Source organism: Haematobia irritans, chromosome 2 (genome assembly GCF_050003625.1).
Source record: "Haematobia irritans isolate KBUSLIRL chromosome 2, ASM5000362v1, whole genome shotgun sequence".
Lineage (NCBI taxonomy): Eukaryota > Metazoa > Arthropoda > Insecta > Diptera > Muscidae > Haematobia > Haematobia irritans.
Genome location: NC_134398.1, coordinates 70,330,978 through 70,347,415, shown reverse-complemented (window position 1 = coordinate 70,347,415; position 16,438 = coordinate 70,330,978). Strand labels below are relative to the sequence as shown.

Here is a 16,438-nt window from a genome sequence, read left to right as displayed (position 1 = left end):
TGGTGTATAAAGAAAGAAAACACCAGCAGAACCCCTTCATTCGTCTTCATTTTGGAATCTTCAATTATCAGGTAATATTCAGTGACGCTAACCTTTTGTGAAAAAATTGCTTTATGATTTTTTTTACATTTGTAGGTATTAAAATTGTAAAACGGGGACAAAATCGTTAGACAGCAAATTATTAAAACTGGAAGATACAAGAAGAAGAAAAAAAATACTTTTTACAGTTGACATTGCATGGAAATTAGAAATAGTGGAAAAATAAACTAATATTTCAAGGTCTGTCGATGCTGTTGATTCTAAATAAGTATATTTAAAATATTAATAAAACATGTCTTTTATTGAAGAAAAAGTTGTATATATAAACAAATAAAATTGTATTTAAAAACGATGGTAAACAGTTCTAATTTTGAAGTAAAAGGTTTACCACAAATATATAAGATTTGTCCATATGAATGAAAAAAGTTCAATAAAATCATTCCATATATGAATATGGTACATAAATATAAGAAAATGTTAACTAATATATGGAATGCATTCTACCTAATTTCTACGAAAATCACATCGTTCAAACAAATAAAAATGTCTTTGGCGCTATACGAAGTTCAACATTCTTCACAATGAGTTCATTTTAACTTAAAGAAGGGGTAACATTTTTCTGAGTGTATTAACACACTCAAAAAAATGAACTCTCTATTTCTCTAAAGCCAATTTAACTTTATTTTAGTTCATGGAATTATTATGTTTGGAGAAAATTTCCTTTACTCTAATAATTTTTTGCGTATGTTAGTTAAATTAACTGAAAAACGGGGAAAAATATACACAAATTAAGCATAATGATTAACTAAATTCGTTCAGTATTTCTTTACGAAATTCGTATTTCTCACAACATAGTTCATTATTTCTTTAAATTTGTAAATTTTACTACAAATGCGTTCACCATGAACTTCGTATGTCACTAAAGACATTCTTACAATTTTGAAGTTCAATTTTTTCCTTCAAACTACAAAATTTTCTTTAAGAAATGAAAAAACCTAATTATGTCTAATAAATTTTCCTGAATTTGTCGAAAAAAATTTACTTATTTTTGTGATATCAGCGTGATGCCAAAAATTTTCTAAAAAAATGAAAATTTTCTCAAATTAATCGAATGTGTTCTTCCTTGTGAGTGCACTGGTTTTTCAGTGCAGAAATATACAGTTCCTTAATCTGTGATTTGTTTTTGAGTTATATATTTTTTTATCAATATAAAGCGTTTTTGATTTGTCTAACATCACATCATTCACTTCTCAGTTTATAAAATGTTTCGAAATAAATGTATTTTCATTAATAAACACCAATACCGCACGAAATATTTTACAAAATTTAAACCACGTGTGCGCTTCATAAATGCATCAACAGAATTGAATGCAACAATAAAACTCAAAGACACAAATAGTCATAAAGGACACATACCTGCCGTAAAGAAAAAAACTCCACACACACGATCCCTTTCTGATCTCGTTATTGCAACAAAACAACTATCACCACAAAATATACCAACAACACACAAGGAACATTCCAGAAATTCATCCGCACTTCCCCGCATTATGCAATGATTTATTACTCTCTTCTCACTTCATTTCCCATTAGCACGTTTATTGATCATCCGCACTCCCTCACATTATGCAATGATTTATTACTCTCTTCTCACTTCATTTTCCATTAGCACGTTTATTGATTAGTTGGTATTCTATCTATAGGATACGGTAAACTATATTCCAAATTTACGAGGAATCTATAAAAAATGATATACACCCGTCAACGATTATATTAACTACTTTTTATTCTACTTTATCCAAAATTTTCAATGTGAGGAAAAATACTCCAACTTATAATAAAAAGTGGAATAAGTTGTAGGTAGCCATCATACGAATCGGCAATGTGGTTAAGTTAATTTGTACTACAAAAAAAATTTTTTCCATACAAAAATTTTTCTTAGTAAATTGTTCAAATTTCGTAGTAAGATTTTTATATTTCCTTTGTGTTTTTATAATACAACCAACGATGCATTAACTACTGTGTTGGAAATTTAATTAGGAAAAATCCTACCCATTTTGTAGTTAGTGAACTAAAAAACATTTACTGAAATTTTGTAAGTTTTCTTTTAGCTAAGTTAATTTTCATTGAGGTTACGAAAAATGAACTATATTACAGTACATTTTTTGAAGTTAAAATGGTCCTTAAATTTACAAGACACATTTTTTTCTGTGTACAGAAAAAAAATTGTAAAAAAATAGAAAAAATTAGGAAAAATGTTCTATATAAACAAAATGTTGCAAGAATTTTGTATAGAAATAAAGTTTGGGCAAAGTTTTTTATTGAAATAAAATTTTGACAAAATTTTGTACAGAAATTACATTTTGACAAGATTTTCTATAAATCAAAATTTCCTATAGAAATCAAAAATTTATATATAGAAATCAAAATTGTGCAAAAATTTTCTATTGAAATAAAATGTGGACAAAATTATCTATAGAAATAAAATTTAGCAAAACATTTTCTTTAGAAATACATTTTTGCAATATAGTTTAATTTTCAATTTGGTCGATTTTTATCAAATATGATTTATAGAAATTACATTTTAACAAAATTTTCTATAACTCAAATTTTCAATAGAATTTTGCAAAAATTTACTATTGAAATAAAATGCGGACAAAATTTTCTATAGAAATAAATGTTTGCAATATTGTTTATTTTTTAATTTGGTCGATTTTTATCAATTTTTTTTTCAAAATTCTCTAATTGGTTCAGTTAATACAATCGAATTAAGAGCAATGAGTTAACGGTTATATATGACAACTTCTCAAAATATAAGTTAGATATAAAAATCACAGATATAGACCTTTATAAACCTCTTTAGTTATTGATAGGCTGATATGAACTATTTTATTATTGGTGTAAGAAAGTGAATACTACCGTACCGAAAGCATCGAGAGACACTCCAGGATGGCCAAAAAGTCATATTTGGGAACAATTGTTATGGGGGTATGACCGGTATTGATAAATTTATGTATGACTGCTTAGATTAGAGACAACGTACGCTTATCGAATCATCCAAATCGCTTTGAAACCACCGTAAAAAATTATTTCATCAAAGTAAAGTGCTTTTTCAGTCTATTATTGAATTGTTGGTGATTACTTATATTTCTTACATCCGTAGGTAGATTATTCCACAGTCGAGATGTGTAAACAAGATATTGTCTATCAGATACCATATACCTTCGAACGGAACGGACGTGTTTTTCAATAGCGGATAAACTCATCGTAATAGGTACCTACTACGAATTTCAAGTGTGGTGGGATATTAAGCCACCATGCAGCGAAATTCCAAGTCATCCACTGGGTTGCTAACTTCAGGGCCCAGTGGACGGGTATCGACTGGAGTTATAAATCTGGGCAATGACCAAGAGTTAGGCCCAATTAGTCGACCTGTAGACGGGTCGACAGGTGGCGACACTCTGACAAGTCGAACTTTTTCTAAGGTAACGACATCAAAAGGAGGTAATCCCTCACGAAAGAGATTCAAGGAACGCAGAAATGCTTTGTTTATCCTAAAGAAGTTAGGATCAGTCGACCCAAGCACGCTGTCGGCTAAACAAAGCGATTCCTTAAAATGGGCTCAAGGAATTCTTGAGACTGGAAAAAGGGAACGATCGCCGGATGAGCTGCCATCCTCGAAAAGGGATCAAAGATCGTTTGCCTCAGTTGCTAAAGATAGCCTTGTGATGGCTATCATTAATAAAGGAGCATTGGACGGTATGGTTCCAAAGCAAAAATGGGGGGAAATTGAGAATGCTCTGTCTGTCGTCTACTCACAGGTGCTGGAAAAGTTTCCCGGCCCAGATCCTCGACACCAAGAGGCTGGTTGGTATCAAGGACGATTTAAGCTAGTCGCATTTGAGGACCAGAGGTATATAGAATGTTTTAAAGCTGCTCTGATACTAATTGGTGAAGTATGGGAAGGAGCTGCTCTAGAGTTAGTCGAGAAGAAAGACATACCGGCTAGACCTAGAGCACATGCCTGGATACCTGCAAACCCTTCTGACCCTGAATCTATTTTAAATAGACTGAAACGAGGCAATCCAGATCTTCCAACAGCTGATTGGAAGGTTGGCCGTTTGGATGAAGTGGATGGACCAAGACGGCATGCTGTGTTTATATTGAACACTCAGTCTTTGCCACATCTGGCAAAGTCCCAGGGCCGTGTATGTTATGGCTTTCATTATATCTAAATGAAGGTGTATAAAAACGATCAGCTAAAGGATTCAGAAATGGACAAGCCTCTGTCTGAATCAGAAGTAAGCGGATCCTCTTGCGAAGTCGAGGGAGATACCAAAGTTGAAGACATGGATAGATACCGTATGCGTGAGGAGGCTTCTATTGCCTCAGAACTCACCAAAGTCGTACCTATGGTTATTGCGAGAGTCACCGATATCTCTGAAGAGGACATTCTTGATGACTCGATTGAAGCGGCTGATGTGACGGTTGTTGAAAATCTCGATGGTCCTACGGATCCTCCAGATAAATCTTCATCATTGTAAGGCTGCATGTGCTGCCTTAAAAGTTCTCCTGATGAAAGGGGACATAGACATAGTTCTTATTCAAGAACCATATGTTTATAGAAACAAAATATGTGAATTAAGTACTCCGGGGTTCAAACTATTGCAGTATACTGGTAATGATGTAAATCGAGCCTGTATAATTGCTAAAATCGAGCTTAACTTGTTTCTGCTTCCTTCAATGTGCAATGCAGACACTGTCGTTGCCAATTTAGAAATAGCCAAATGCAAATATTGGGTATCTTCGGTCTATATGGGACATGACAGGGAGATGCCTCCATGTGCCGTTAAGACCTTAGTTGAGGAGTCACTGAAAACAAAGACGAAACTCATTATGGGATGCGATGCGAATGCGCATCATAGTATTTGGGGAAGTAGTGATACTAATGCAAGGGGAGAGTCGCTAATAGAGTTTATTTTGCGTACTAATCTGGTAGTTTGCAACAAGGGAGATGCCCCAACCTTTGTCACTAAAAACAGGCAAGAGGTTTTGGACATCACCTTGGCCTCGCAAGAACTGAATGAAATGATATCTGAGTGGCATGTTTTAAGTGAACACAGCTTCTCAGATCATCGCTACATCAGTTTCAAATTTGATGTTCATATCACCAAGACCATATTTTCGCCAAATGTTAGGAAAGCTGACTGGAATAGGTATAGGGAATCGTTCAATATGATGACACCGGAAATAACAGAGACAAATATGAGAAATGTGCAAGATATCGAACACGCAGTGGAGCGGATTACGAAGGCCTTCAACATCTCACTGAAAGCTGCATGCCCTAGAGGAAAGCCAAGGGGGAAACATCGACCACCATGGTGGTCTACGGAATTAAGTAATATGAGGAAATCCTGCAGGAAGCTCTTTAACAAGGCAAAGTCCACCAGAGCCCCTGAGGACTGGGACGCTTACAAGAGGAATCTGAGAGGATACAAGCGAGAACTGAGAAAGGCTCAGCATAACTCTTGGAATGACTACTGCAGCAGTATTGAGAATACGTCCGAGGCTTCCAGACTACGGAAGGTTCTAGCATCCACCAACTCCGCTCCAGGTTTCATTAAAACATCGGAGGGAAATTGGACAACGTCCAGTGAGGAGACGCTGGAGGTACTATTAGACACACATTTTCCTGGAAATCAGACGGTTGAACCATGTACTGGCGGTGCCACAGTTGCTCAGCGGTCGTTTCCTGTCGAGGAAATTGTATCGGAAACTAGAATAAGATGGGCGCTAAATAGCTTTGGACCATTCAAATCCCCCGGACCTGATGGAATTACTCCGGCGGAGTTACAAGCTGTAACTGACAAAATTATCCTCTGGTTGTCAGTGATATATAAAGGATGTATCAACTTATCATACATCCCAGGAAAGTGGAGGGAAACAAAAGTCGTTTTCATACCTAAAGCGGGAAAAGCCTCTCACTCGAGGGCGAAGGATTTCCGACCAATCAGCTTATCCTCATTCCTACTTAAGACTCTGGAGAGGATGATAGATATTTATCTTAGAACTAGCATCGATTCAAGGTTGTTCTCGAAAGGACAGCATGCATACTCGAAGGGCAGGTATACTGAGACCGCACTACATGAACTAGTCAGCTTTATTGAAAGCTCACTATCTGTCAAAGAATACACAATCGTGGCGTTTCTAGACATCGAAGGGGCGTTCAATAATGTCCATCCGAGCTCGATATTAAATGGACTGACAACTCTGAATGTTGATCCATGTATACTCAGGCTGTTAGACGAACTGCTAATGAAGAGACGTATTTCAGCCACACTAGGACAAGCAAACATACAAAGGTATGTGAACAGAGGCACTCCCCAAGGAGGAGTTCTATCACCTCTTCTTTGGAATGTTGCTATAAATAGCCTTCTGGTTACTCTAGAAAAAGAAAGGATAAAAGTGGTGGCATACGCAGATGATGTGGCTCTGGCAGTCAGGGGAAAATTCCCATCCACAATCAGAGATATTATTCAGAGGGCCCTCCGGATGACTGAGAAATGGGCGAAAGACAATGGTCTTGGGGTAAATCCTGCAAAGACAGAATTAGTCATGTACTCCAACGATCGCAAAACTCCCACGGTTAGGCCTATTTCCTTAGGGGGTATTGAAATTCCCTTTGGTGAATGTGCAAAATACCTTGGCGTTATTTTGGACAGGAAGCTGAACTTTAAGCTTAATATTGAAGAAAGGGCGAGAAAGGCAACTGTAGCTTTGTACTCGTGCAAAAAGGCAATAGGAAAAAAGTGGGGACTGAAACCAAAAATTGTGCATTGGCTATACACGGCAGTGGTTAGACCTATAATGCTATATGGTGTTGTAGTCTGGTGGCCGGCACTTCAGAAACCGACTTGTTTAGATAAAGTTCAGCGTATGGCGTGTTTGTGTATTTCAGGCGCATTCAGCAAGACAGGAACAAATTCCCTTAATGTCGTGCTGCATCTATTGCCTTTAGACATTTTGGCCAAACAGTCAGCTGCAACAACGGCTGTGCGGTTGCGCGAACTATCGCTGTGGTCGGAAAAAGGTTACGGTCACAGTTCTGTCCTCAAAATAATGCCAGATGTGCCTAACGTAGTGGATTACACTTTGGCGAGTCCACTTTTCGACAAGAAGTTTGAGACTCTAATCCCCAACAGTGAGGCGTGGTGCACACAGACCCCGGGGAATAAAGAATATATAGATTTCTACACTGATGGCTCCAAATTGGATGGACAAGTGGGGTTCGGAGTATATTCTAATGATCTGGAACTTCGAATAGCGAAAAGATTACCTAATCACTGTAGTGTTTTTCAGGCTGAAATATTAGCAATAAGAGAGGTGGCGAATTGGCTGAGAAGTAATGTTCCAAAAAATGTGGGCATTAATATATACTCAGACAGTCAACCTGCAATAAAATCCTTGGACTCTTCAACTCGAAAACGGCCATCGACTGCCGCAAATCTCTCAATGAGATGGCTGAGCAGCACAATATTCACCTAATATGGGTACCTGGCCATAGGAACATACCGGGGAACTGCGAAGCAGATGAGCTAGCAAGGCTAGGAACTACCTTACATATTCCAGGGGAACTAGAATTTGTTGGTATGCCCCTACCTGCAAGCTCATGCTGCGTGAGAAGGCTGTTATGATGGCAAATGTTCGATGGGAGAATTGCAAGGGCTGTAACGACACCAAGCAAATATGGACCCATTTAAACTTAAACCGCGCACTAGATATGCTAGTGTTCTCGATACGTCAGATATCACTCCTGATATCTGCTATAACGGGTCGCTGCCTGATAGGCGATTTTGCAAAAACTATTGGTGCGAAGTATAATGACTATTGTATGAGCTGTCATGATGCGGAGGAAAAAGAATCAATTAAACACCTCTTGTGTGAGTGTCCTGCATTTTGTGTAAAGCGCAAGCAACTTTTAGGAGCATATAGCTTCAGATTACTGGCGGATCTGGTCGATCCGCCAGTCGAGATGTGTAAACAAGATATTGTCTATCAGATACCATATACCTTCGAACGGAACGGACGTGTTTTTCAATAGCGGATAAACTCATCGTAATAGGTACCTACTACGAATTTCAAGTGTGGTGGGATATTAAGCCACCATGCAGCGAAATTCCAAGTCATCCACTGGGTTGCTAACTTCAGGGCCCAGTGGACGGGTATCGACTGGAGTTATAAATCTGGGCAATGACCAAGAGTTAGGCCCAATTAGTCGACCTGTAGACGGGTCGACAGGTGGCGACACTCTGACAAGTCGAACTTTTTCTAAGGTAACGACATCAAAAGGAGGTAATCCCTCACGAAAGAGATTCAAGGAACGCAGAAATGCTTTGTTTATCCTAAAGAAGTTAGGATCAGTCGACCCAAGCACGCTGTCGGCTAAACAAAGCGATTCCTTAAAATGGGCTCAAGGAATTCTTGAGACTGGAAAAAGGGAACGATCGCCGGATGAGCTGCCATCCTCGAAAAGGGATCAAAGATCGTTTGCCTCAGTTGCTAAAGATAGCCTTGTGATGGCTATCATTAATAAAGGAGCATTGGACGGTATGGTTCCAAAGCAAAAATGGGGGGAAATTGAGAATGCTCTGTCTGTCGTCTACTCACAGGTGCTGGAAAAGTTTCCCGGCCCAGATCCTCGACACCAAGAGGCTGGTTGGTATCAAGGACGATTTAAGCTAGTCGCATTTGAGGACCAGAGGTATATAGAATGTTTTAAAGCTGCTCTGATACTAATTGGTGAAGTATGGGAAGGAGCTGCTCTAGAGTTAGTCGAGAAGAAAGACATACCGGCTAGACCTAGAGCACATGCCTGGATACCTGCAAACCCTTCTGACCCTGAATCTATTTTAAATAGACTGAAACGAGGCAATCCAGATCTTCCAACAGCTGATTGGAAGGTTGGCCGTTTGGATGAAGTGGATGGACCAAGACGGCATGCTGTGTTTATATTGAACACTCAGTCTTTGCCACATCTGGCAAAGTCCCAGGGCCGTGTATGTTATGGCTTTCATTATATCTAAATGAAGGTGTATAAAAACGATCAGCTAAAGGATTCAGAAATGGACAAGCCTCTGTCTGAATCAGAAGTAAGCGGATCCTCTTGCGAAGTCGAGGGAGATACCAAAGTTGAAGACATGGATAGATACCGTATGCGTGAGGAGGCTTCTATTGCCTCAGAACTCACCAAAGTCGTACCTATGGTTATTGCGAGAGTCACCGATATCTCTGAAGAGGACATTCTTGATGACTCGATTGAAGCGGCTGATGTGACGGTTGTTGAAAATCTCGATGGTCCTACGGATCCTCCAGATAAATCTTCATCATTGTAAGGCTGCATGTGCTGCCTTAAAAGTTCTCCTGATGAAAGGGGACATAGACATAGTTCTTATTCAAGAACCATATGTTTATAGAAACAAAATATGTGAATTAAGTACTCCGGGGTTCAAACTATTGCAGTATACTGGTAATGATGTAAATCGAGCCTGTATAATTGCTAAAATCGAGCTTAACTTGTTTCTGCTTCCTTCAATGTGCAATGCAGACACTGTCGTTGCCAATTTAGAAATAGCCAAATGCAAATATTGGGTATCTTCGGTCTATATGGGACATGACAGGGAGATGCCTCCATGTGCCGTTAAGACCTTAGTTGAGGAGTCACTGAAAACAAAGACGAAACTCATTATGGGATGCGATGCGAATGCGCATCATAGTATTTGGGGAAGTAGTGATACTAATGCAAGGGGAGAGTCGCTAATAGAGTTTATTTTGCGTACTAATCTGGTAGTTTGCAACAAGGGAGATGCCCCAACCTTTGTCACTAAAAACAGGCAAGAGGTTTTGGACATCACCTTGGCCTCGCAAGAACTGAATGAAATGATATCTGAGTGGCATGTTTTAAGTGAACACAGCTTCTCAGATCATCGCTACATCAGTTTCAAATTTGATGTTCATATCACCAAGACCATATTTTCGCCAAATGTTAGGAAAGCTGACTGGAATAGGTATAGGGAATCGTTCAATATGATGACACCGGAAATAACAGAGACAAATATGAGAAATGTGCAAGATATCGAACACGCAGTGGAGCGGATTACGAAGGCCTTCAACATCTCACTGAAAGCTGCATGCCCTAGAGGAAAGCCAAGGGGGAAACATCGACCACCATGGTGGTCTACGGAATTAAGTAATATGAGGAAATCCTGCAGGAAGCTCTTTAACAAGGCAAAGTCCACCAGAGCCCCTGAGGACTGGGACGCTTACAAGAGGAATCTGAGAGGATACAAGCGAGAACTGAGAAAGGCTCAGCATAACTCTTGGAATGACTACTGCAGCAGTATTGAGAATACGTCCGAGGCTTCCAGACTACGGAAGGTTCTAGCATCCACCAACTCCGCTCCAGGTTTCATTAAAACATCGGAGGGAAATTGGACAACGTCCAGTGAGGAGACGCTGGAGGTACTATTAGACACACATTTTCCTGGAAATCAGACGGTTGAACCATGTACTGGCGGTGCCACAGTTGCTCAGCGGTCGTTTCCTGTCGAGGAAATTGTATCGGAAACTAGAATAAGATGGGCGCTAAATAGCTTTGGACCATTCAAATCCCCCGGACCTGATGGAATTACTCCGGCGGAGTTACAAGCTGTAACTGACAAAATTATCCTCTGGTTGTCAGTGATATATAAAGGATGTATCAACTTATCATACATCCCAGGAAAGTGGAGGGAAACAAAAGTCGTTTTCATACCTAAAGCGGGAAAAGCCTCTCACTCGAGGGCGAAGGATTTCCGACCAATCAGCTTATCCTCATTCCTACTTAAGACTCTGGAGAGGATGATAGATATTTATCTTAGAACTAGCATCGATTCAAGGTTGTTCTCGAAAGGACAGCATGCATACTCGAAGGGCAGGTATACTGAGACCGCACTACATGAACTAGTCAGCTTTATTGAAAGCTCACTATCTGTCAAAGAATACACAATCGTGGCGTTTCTAGACATCGAAGGGGCGTTCAATAATGTCCATCCGAGCTCGATATTAAATGGACTGACAACTCTGAATGTTGATCCATGTATACTCAGGCTGTTAGACGAACTGCTAATGAAGAGACGTATTTCAGCCACACTAGGACAAGCAAACATACAAAGGTATGTGAACAGAGGCACTCCCCAAGGAGGAGTTCTATCACCTCTTCTTTGGAATGTTGCTATAAATAGCCTTCTGGTTACTCTAGAAAAAGAAAGGATAAAAGTGGTGGCATACGCAGATGATGTGGCTCTGGCAGTCAGGGGAAAATTCCCATCCACAATCAGAGATATTATTCAGAGGGCCCTCCGGATGACTGAGAAATGGGCGAAAGACAATGGTCTTGGGGTAAATCCTGCAAAGACAGAATTAGTCATGTACTCCAACGATCGCAAAACTCCCACGGTTAGGCCTATTTCCTTAGGGGGTATTGAAATTCCCTTTGGTGAATGTGCAAAATACCTTGGCGTTATTTTGGACAGGAAGCTGAACTTTAAGCTTAATATTGAAGAAAGGGCGAGAAAGGCAACTGTAGCTTTGTACTCGTGCAAAAAGGCAATAGGAAAAAAGTGGGGACTGAAACCAAAAATTGTGCATTGGCTATACACGGCAGTGGTTAGACCTATAATGCTATATGGTGTTGTAGTCTGGTGGCCGGCACTTCAGAAACCGACTTGTTTAGATAAAGTTCAGCGTATGGCGTGTTTGTGTATTTCAGGCGCATTCAGCAAGACAGGAACAAATTCCCTTAATGTCGTGCTGCATCTATTGCCTTTAGACATTTTGGCCAAACAGTCAGCTGCAACAACGGCTGTGCGGTTGCGCGAACTATCGCTGTGGTCGGAAAAAGGTTACGGTCACAGTTCTGTCCTCAAAATAATGCCAGATGTGCCTAACGTAGTGGATTACACTTTGGCGAGTCCACTTTTCGACAAGAAGTTTGAGACTCTAATCCCCAACAGTGAGGCGTGGTGCACACAGACCCCGGGGAATAAAGAATATATAGATTTCTACACTGATGGCTCCAAATTGGATGGACAAGTGGGGTTCGGAGTATATTCTAATGATCTGGAACTTCGAATAGCGAAAAGATTACCTAATCACTGTAGTGTTTTTCAGGCTGAAATATTAGCAATAAGAGAGGTGGCGAATTGGCTGAGAAGTAATGTTCCAAAAAATGTGGGCATTAATATATACTCAGACAGTCAACCTGCAATAAAATCCTTGGACTCTTCAACTCGAAAACGGCCATCGACTGCCGCAAATCTCTCAATGAGATGGCTGAGCAGCACAATATTCACCTAATATGGGTACCTGGCCATAGGAACATACCGGGGAACTGCGAAGCAGATGAGCTAGCAAGGCTAGGAACTACCTTACATATTCCAGGGGAACTAGAATTTGTTGGTATGCCCCTACCTGCAAGCTCATGCTGCGTGAGAAGGCTGTTATGATGGCAAATGTTCGATGGGAGAATTGCAAGGGCTGTAACGACACCAAGCAAATATGGACCCATTTAAACTTAAACCGCGCACTAGATATGCTAGTGTTCTCGATACGTCAGATATCACTCCTGATATCTGCTATAACGGGTCGCTGCCTGATAGGCGATTTTGCAAAAACTATTGGTGCGAAGTATAATGACTATTGTATGAGCTGTCATGATGCGGAGGAAAAAGAATCAATTAAACACCTCTTGTGTGAGTGTCCTGCATTTTGTGTAAAGCGCAAGCAACTTTTAGGAGCATATAGCTTCAGATTACTGGCGGATCTGGAAAACGTTAACTTAAGCAGTCTGCTACTGTTTTTGGAACAATCTGGTTGGTTCTACAAAGAAAAATAATCAAGAAGGTTCAGCGGTTAAAACTAGAAGTGCCCATATGTAATAGGTACTTTTAGTTAATGTGGTATCACAATGGACTGAATAGTCTAAGTGAGCCTGAATCTTAATCGGGCTGCCACTTTAACCTAACCTAACCTAACCATATATCGCGTCCTTGGGGGAATGATAGTTTTTGATCAAGATGAGCGAGAAAAATCTAATCTTTCAAATACATAATTAGGTTCAGCTGAATTGATCACTGCACTTATACTTTGTCTTTCTTGGGTTAAGCAATGGACAAATTTTCACTGCCCATTGATTGATTCTCATAAGACTTCTATTTATGTGGTTCACACAGTCCATAATACTCACAGTGTGACAAGAAAAGCATAATTGAACGTCGTCAGCGTAGCACATCACAAACTTCGACTATATCATTAATATAGAGCGAGAAAAGAAAGGGACCTAGTACATAACCCTGCGGAACCCCTCTCCTTAGACTCATGTGTTGCGAGTACTTTTCATTAGCCATCACCACTCCCTGTTAAAAAGGAAGATAAAAGTGAGCAGGCTGATATATCAAACCTGAAATATCGCATCAGCTTTGTCAATAGTACGTTGTGACAAACAGTGTCGAAAGCTTTGGAATGATCCAGAAGCAACAAAAAACACAATTTATTCTGGTCGATAGTCTTTCTTATGCCCTCAACCACATCAACAAGTACCGTCGTGCAACTGCGACCAGTCGAAATCCCGGTTGTCTATCAGTTAACAGATTATTCAGCATGATAAAATCAATCCTCTGCTTGAACATAATATTTTCTACAGTCTTCCACAAAAAAGACAGAAGGGCTATAGGTCTATATTCACCTTTACTTTTGAGAATAGGAGTTATCTTCGCAATTTTCCATCTCTTAGGATATGCAGAAGTCATTAAAACATGATTAAATACGTGCGTAATATATGGTAAAACATAGGGTAGAATGGTTTTCACGAAACGAGAATCTATGTTATCCAAGCCTCTAACGTCTGACTTTATGTCAAGTATTGATTGTAGTTTGTCATTCTCAGATACACAATAGAAGGTAAAACTATTATCAAAGGGTGTGAAATTATTACTACCCTGAAAGTCTGAACGTTCGCAAGGATTATTAATATCCAGAAATTTCATATTCAGTTCATCAGGGTCTTCACTACATTTGTCCGTTATTACTTTCCAATACCCATATTTCGTATTTGGCGCCATTTTTGTTGGCTGGTTATAGCGAAGCTAAATTTTTCGCTAAAGTAGCGGCACTTCGCGTCCTTCACTAATTTAACGACCTCACGTCTAAGTTTCCTAAATTCCTCATGTAAAACGTTTCCATCTCCTGTAAGCTTTTTCTCTTTTACCAATGGCGGTCTGTATTGACTTGGGCACAAGACTTTAGTTCTAAGTGGTACATTTTCTTCATATAATTTTGTCAATTTATCTTCCAAAAAATCGGACCAACAACACCTCTTAGGAGTTCAGAGTGGTTTAAACTTCTATAATCTCTATATGTTACTGTGCCATTCAATTGCTCCACAGAGTAATCATAAGCTAGAAAAATAAAGTCGTGCCTTGAAAAAAGAGACGAGGATAACTGGTCATAACAGATACAATTATTTGGGTGTGGGTTTTCCCACACGACTGGAAGATTGCAGTTATGGTACCTATACCGAAGCCGGGAAAAAACGCGTTTTCCCTGGAAGGTTATTGGCCAATATCACTTCTGCCGGTTCTCTCGAAGATTTTGGAGAAAATTTTGGCTAGGAGATTTTTTCGGTTTCCTAGGGACAAGTTTTCAGATATCCAGCATGCCTTTCCTCCTGGGGTTTATAGCCTTTGCCATTGTTTAGAGGAGATGCTTCGTTCAAATTTTGCTAAAAGAAGACACATTTTGGTGCTTTCAGAGGATCTTGAAAAAGCTTTTGACCGGGTGGTATTCACACAGATAATAAGTGAACATGACGGTTGGGTGTTCCCCTATCCATTCTTAAGGTGATTATTTCTTTTTTGTCAAATAGTCGTATGAGTGTGTGAATATATGGTTTTTTCTCCCGATATGTTCCGATAGACAATGGGCTTCCTCAAGGTTCCCCTCTCTCCGTTGTGCTTTATAGTAAAGGGTGGTTAAAATTTCAAGGGCCGATGTTGATTTTGAATAAAACTCAAACTATTTAGGAAATTATTGTAATTTTATTTTATTATGATTGTTGTGTCTGCTAATGATTCCCAATGGATTTTGAATAAAGAAAGTCTGATTCAAATAAAACCCAATTTATTTCAACCAAATTTTCTTATATTAAAATTCCTAAAAGAATACAATTCTTTATGCAATTCACAATTCAATTGAAAATATAAGTGACTCACTTTTTGGTATGGAAACCACTAGATAAAATATTTCAAATCTTAACCAATTTGGCAAGCAAAAAAACTAAAATAATTTTAAGTTTCTAAAGGACATAGAATGCGTCCGGCAAAGCTAATTACCACTTTATTCTGGATAAAATGGCGCTTTGCTGTTTGCGTGACGCTTCACTCCGAAAATTATATGACATTTGTAAGTTATCTACTTAAGAACTAACTACATAAGTTAGCTACAAATATTCGATCTATCCGGTTTTGGTGTTAGGGACAACATACTTTTCTCAAACCACTTTGACGTTAATGAAGGTAAATATTCTGCCAACCACTTTTTCCAAAACAAATTTGCAAATTGTTGTGACAAAAGCCAACTTTTTCTTAAAACCACACCACTGTCATCACATCTCGATAAGGGCTTAAGTCCATTAGAACTACCCAATAAAAAATGATTGGGTGTAATAGCCTCCTCTACCTCATCGCCAATGGGTACATAAGCTAGTGGCCTGGAGTTTATAATGTTCTCAACCTCGATCAGCATGCTTGAAAGTATCTCGTCGGTTACATTTCTGGATGGCATAGCATTATATAGTACAGTTTTCACTGAACGCACCAACCGTTCCCAAGCGCCTCCCATATGAGGTGATGACGGCGGATTAAAGTTCCATTTCGTTGTTGTAGTCGTAAAAGTTCGAACGAATTCGTCTTGGTTCATATCATCAATTGCCTCCCGAAGCTCTCTCTCAGCACCAATAAAATTTATGCCATTATTACTGAAAAATTCACGAGGAATACCTCTTCTAGCAGTGAAATTCCGAATAGCCATTATGCACGAACCTGTGTTAAGAGAGTGAACAAGCTCGATGGGTATAGCTCTTATAGTGAGACATGTGAATAGGCACCCATATCTTTTCTCTTTGTGCCTATTTACGATAACCATGAGAGGTCCAAAAAAATCCAAGCCCGTATATGTAAAAGGGGTCTCATATGATGCTAGACGAGCTCGTGGCAGCTTCGCCATTTGAGGCGTTTGTGGAACTGCCTTGCTTATTTTACACCACTGGCACGTTTTAATTAAAGATTTATACGTTGCCCTAAGTCTC

General features: G+C 39.3%; 1 protein-coding gene across 1 annotated transcript; it reads right to left on the bottom strand.

The window, feature by feature from the left end:
• Nucleotides 1–15,567: 15,567 nt before the first annotated feature.
• On the bottom strand, nucleotides 15,568–16,161 carry LOC142224628 (uncharacterized). Its single transcript, XM_075294409.1, has one exon. It carries the CDS (start codon nucleotides 16,159–16,161, stop codon nucleotides 15,568–15,570), a length of 594 nt encoding a protein of 197 aa, XP_075150524.1.
• Between the last annotated feature and the right edge of the window lie 277 nt (nucleotides 16,162–16,438).

Bases quoted from the DNA above. Each gene is read 5' to 3' on its own strand.
- LOC142224628 (XM_075294409.1), bottom strand. From the start codon at position 16,161: ATGGCTATTCGGAATTTCACTGCTAGAAGAGGTATTCCTCGTGAATTT.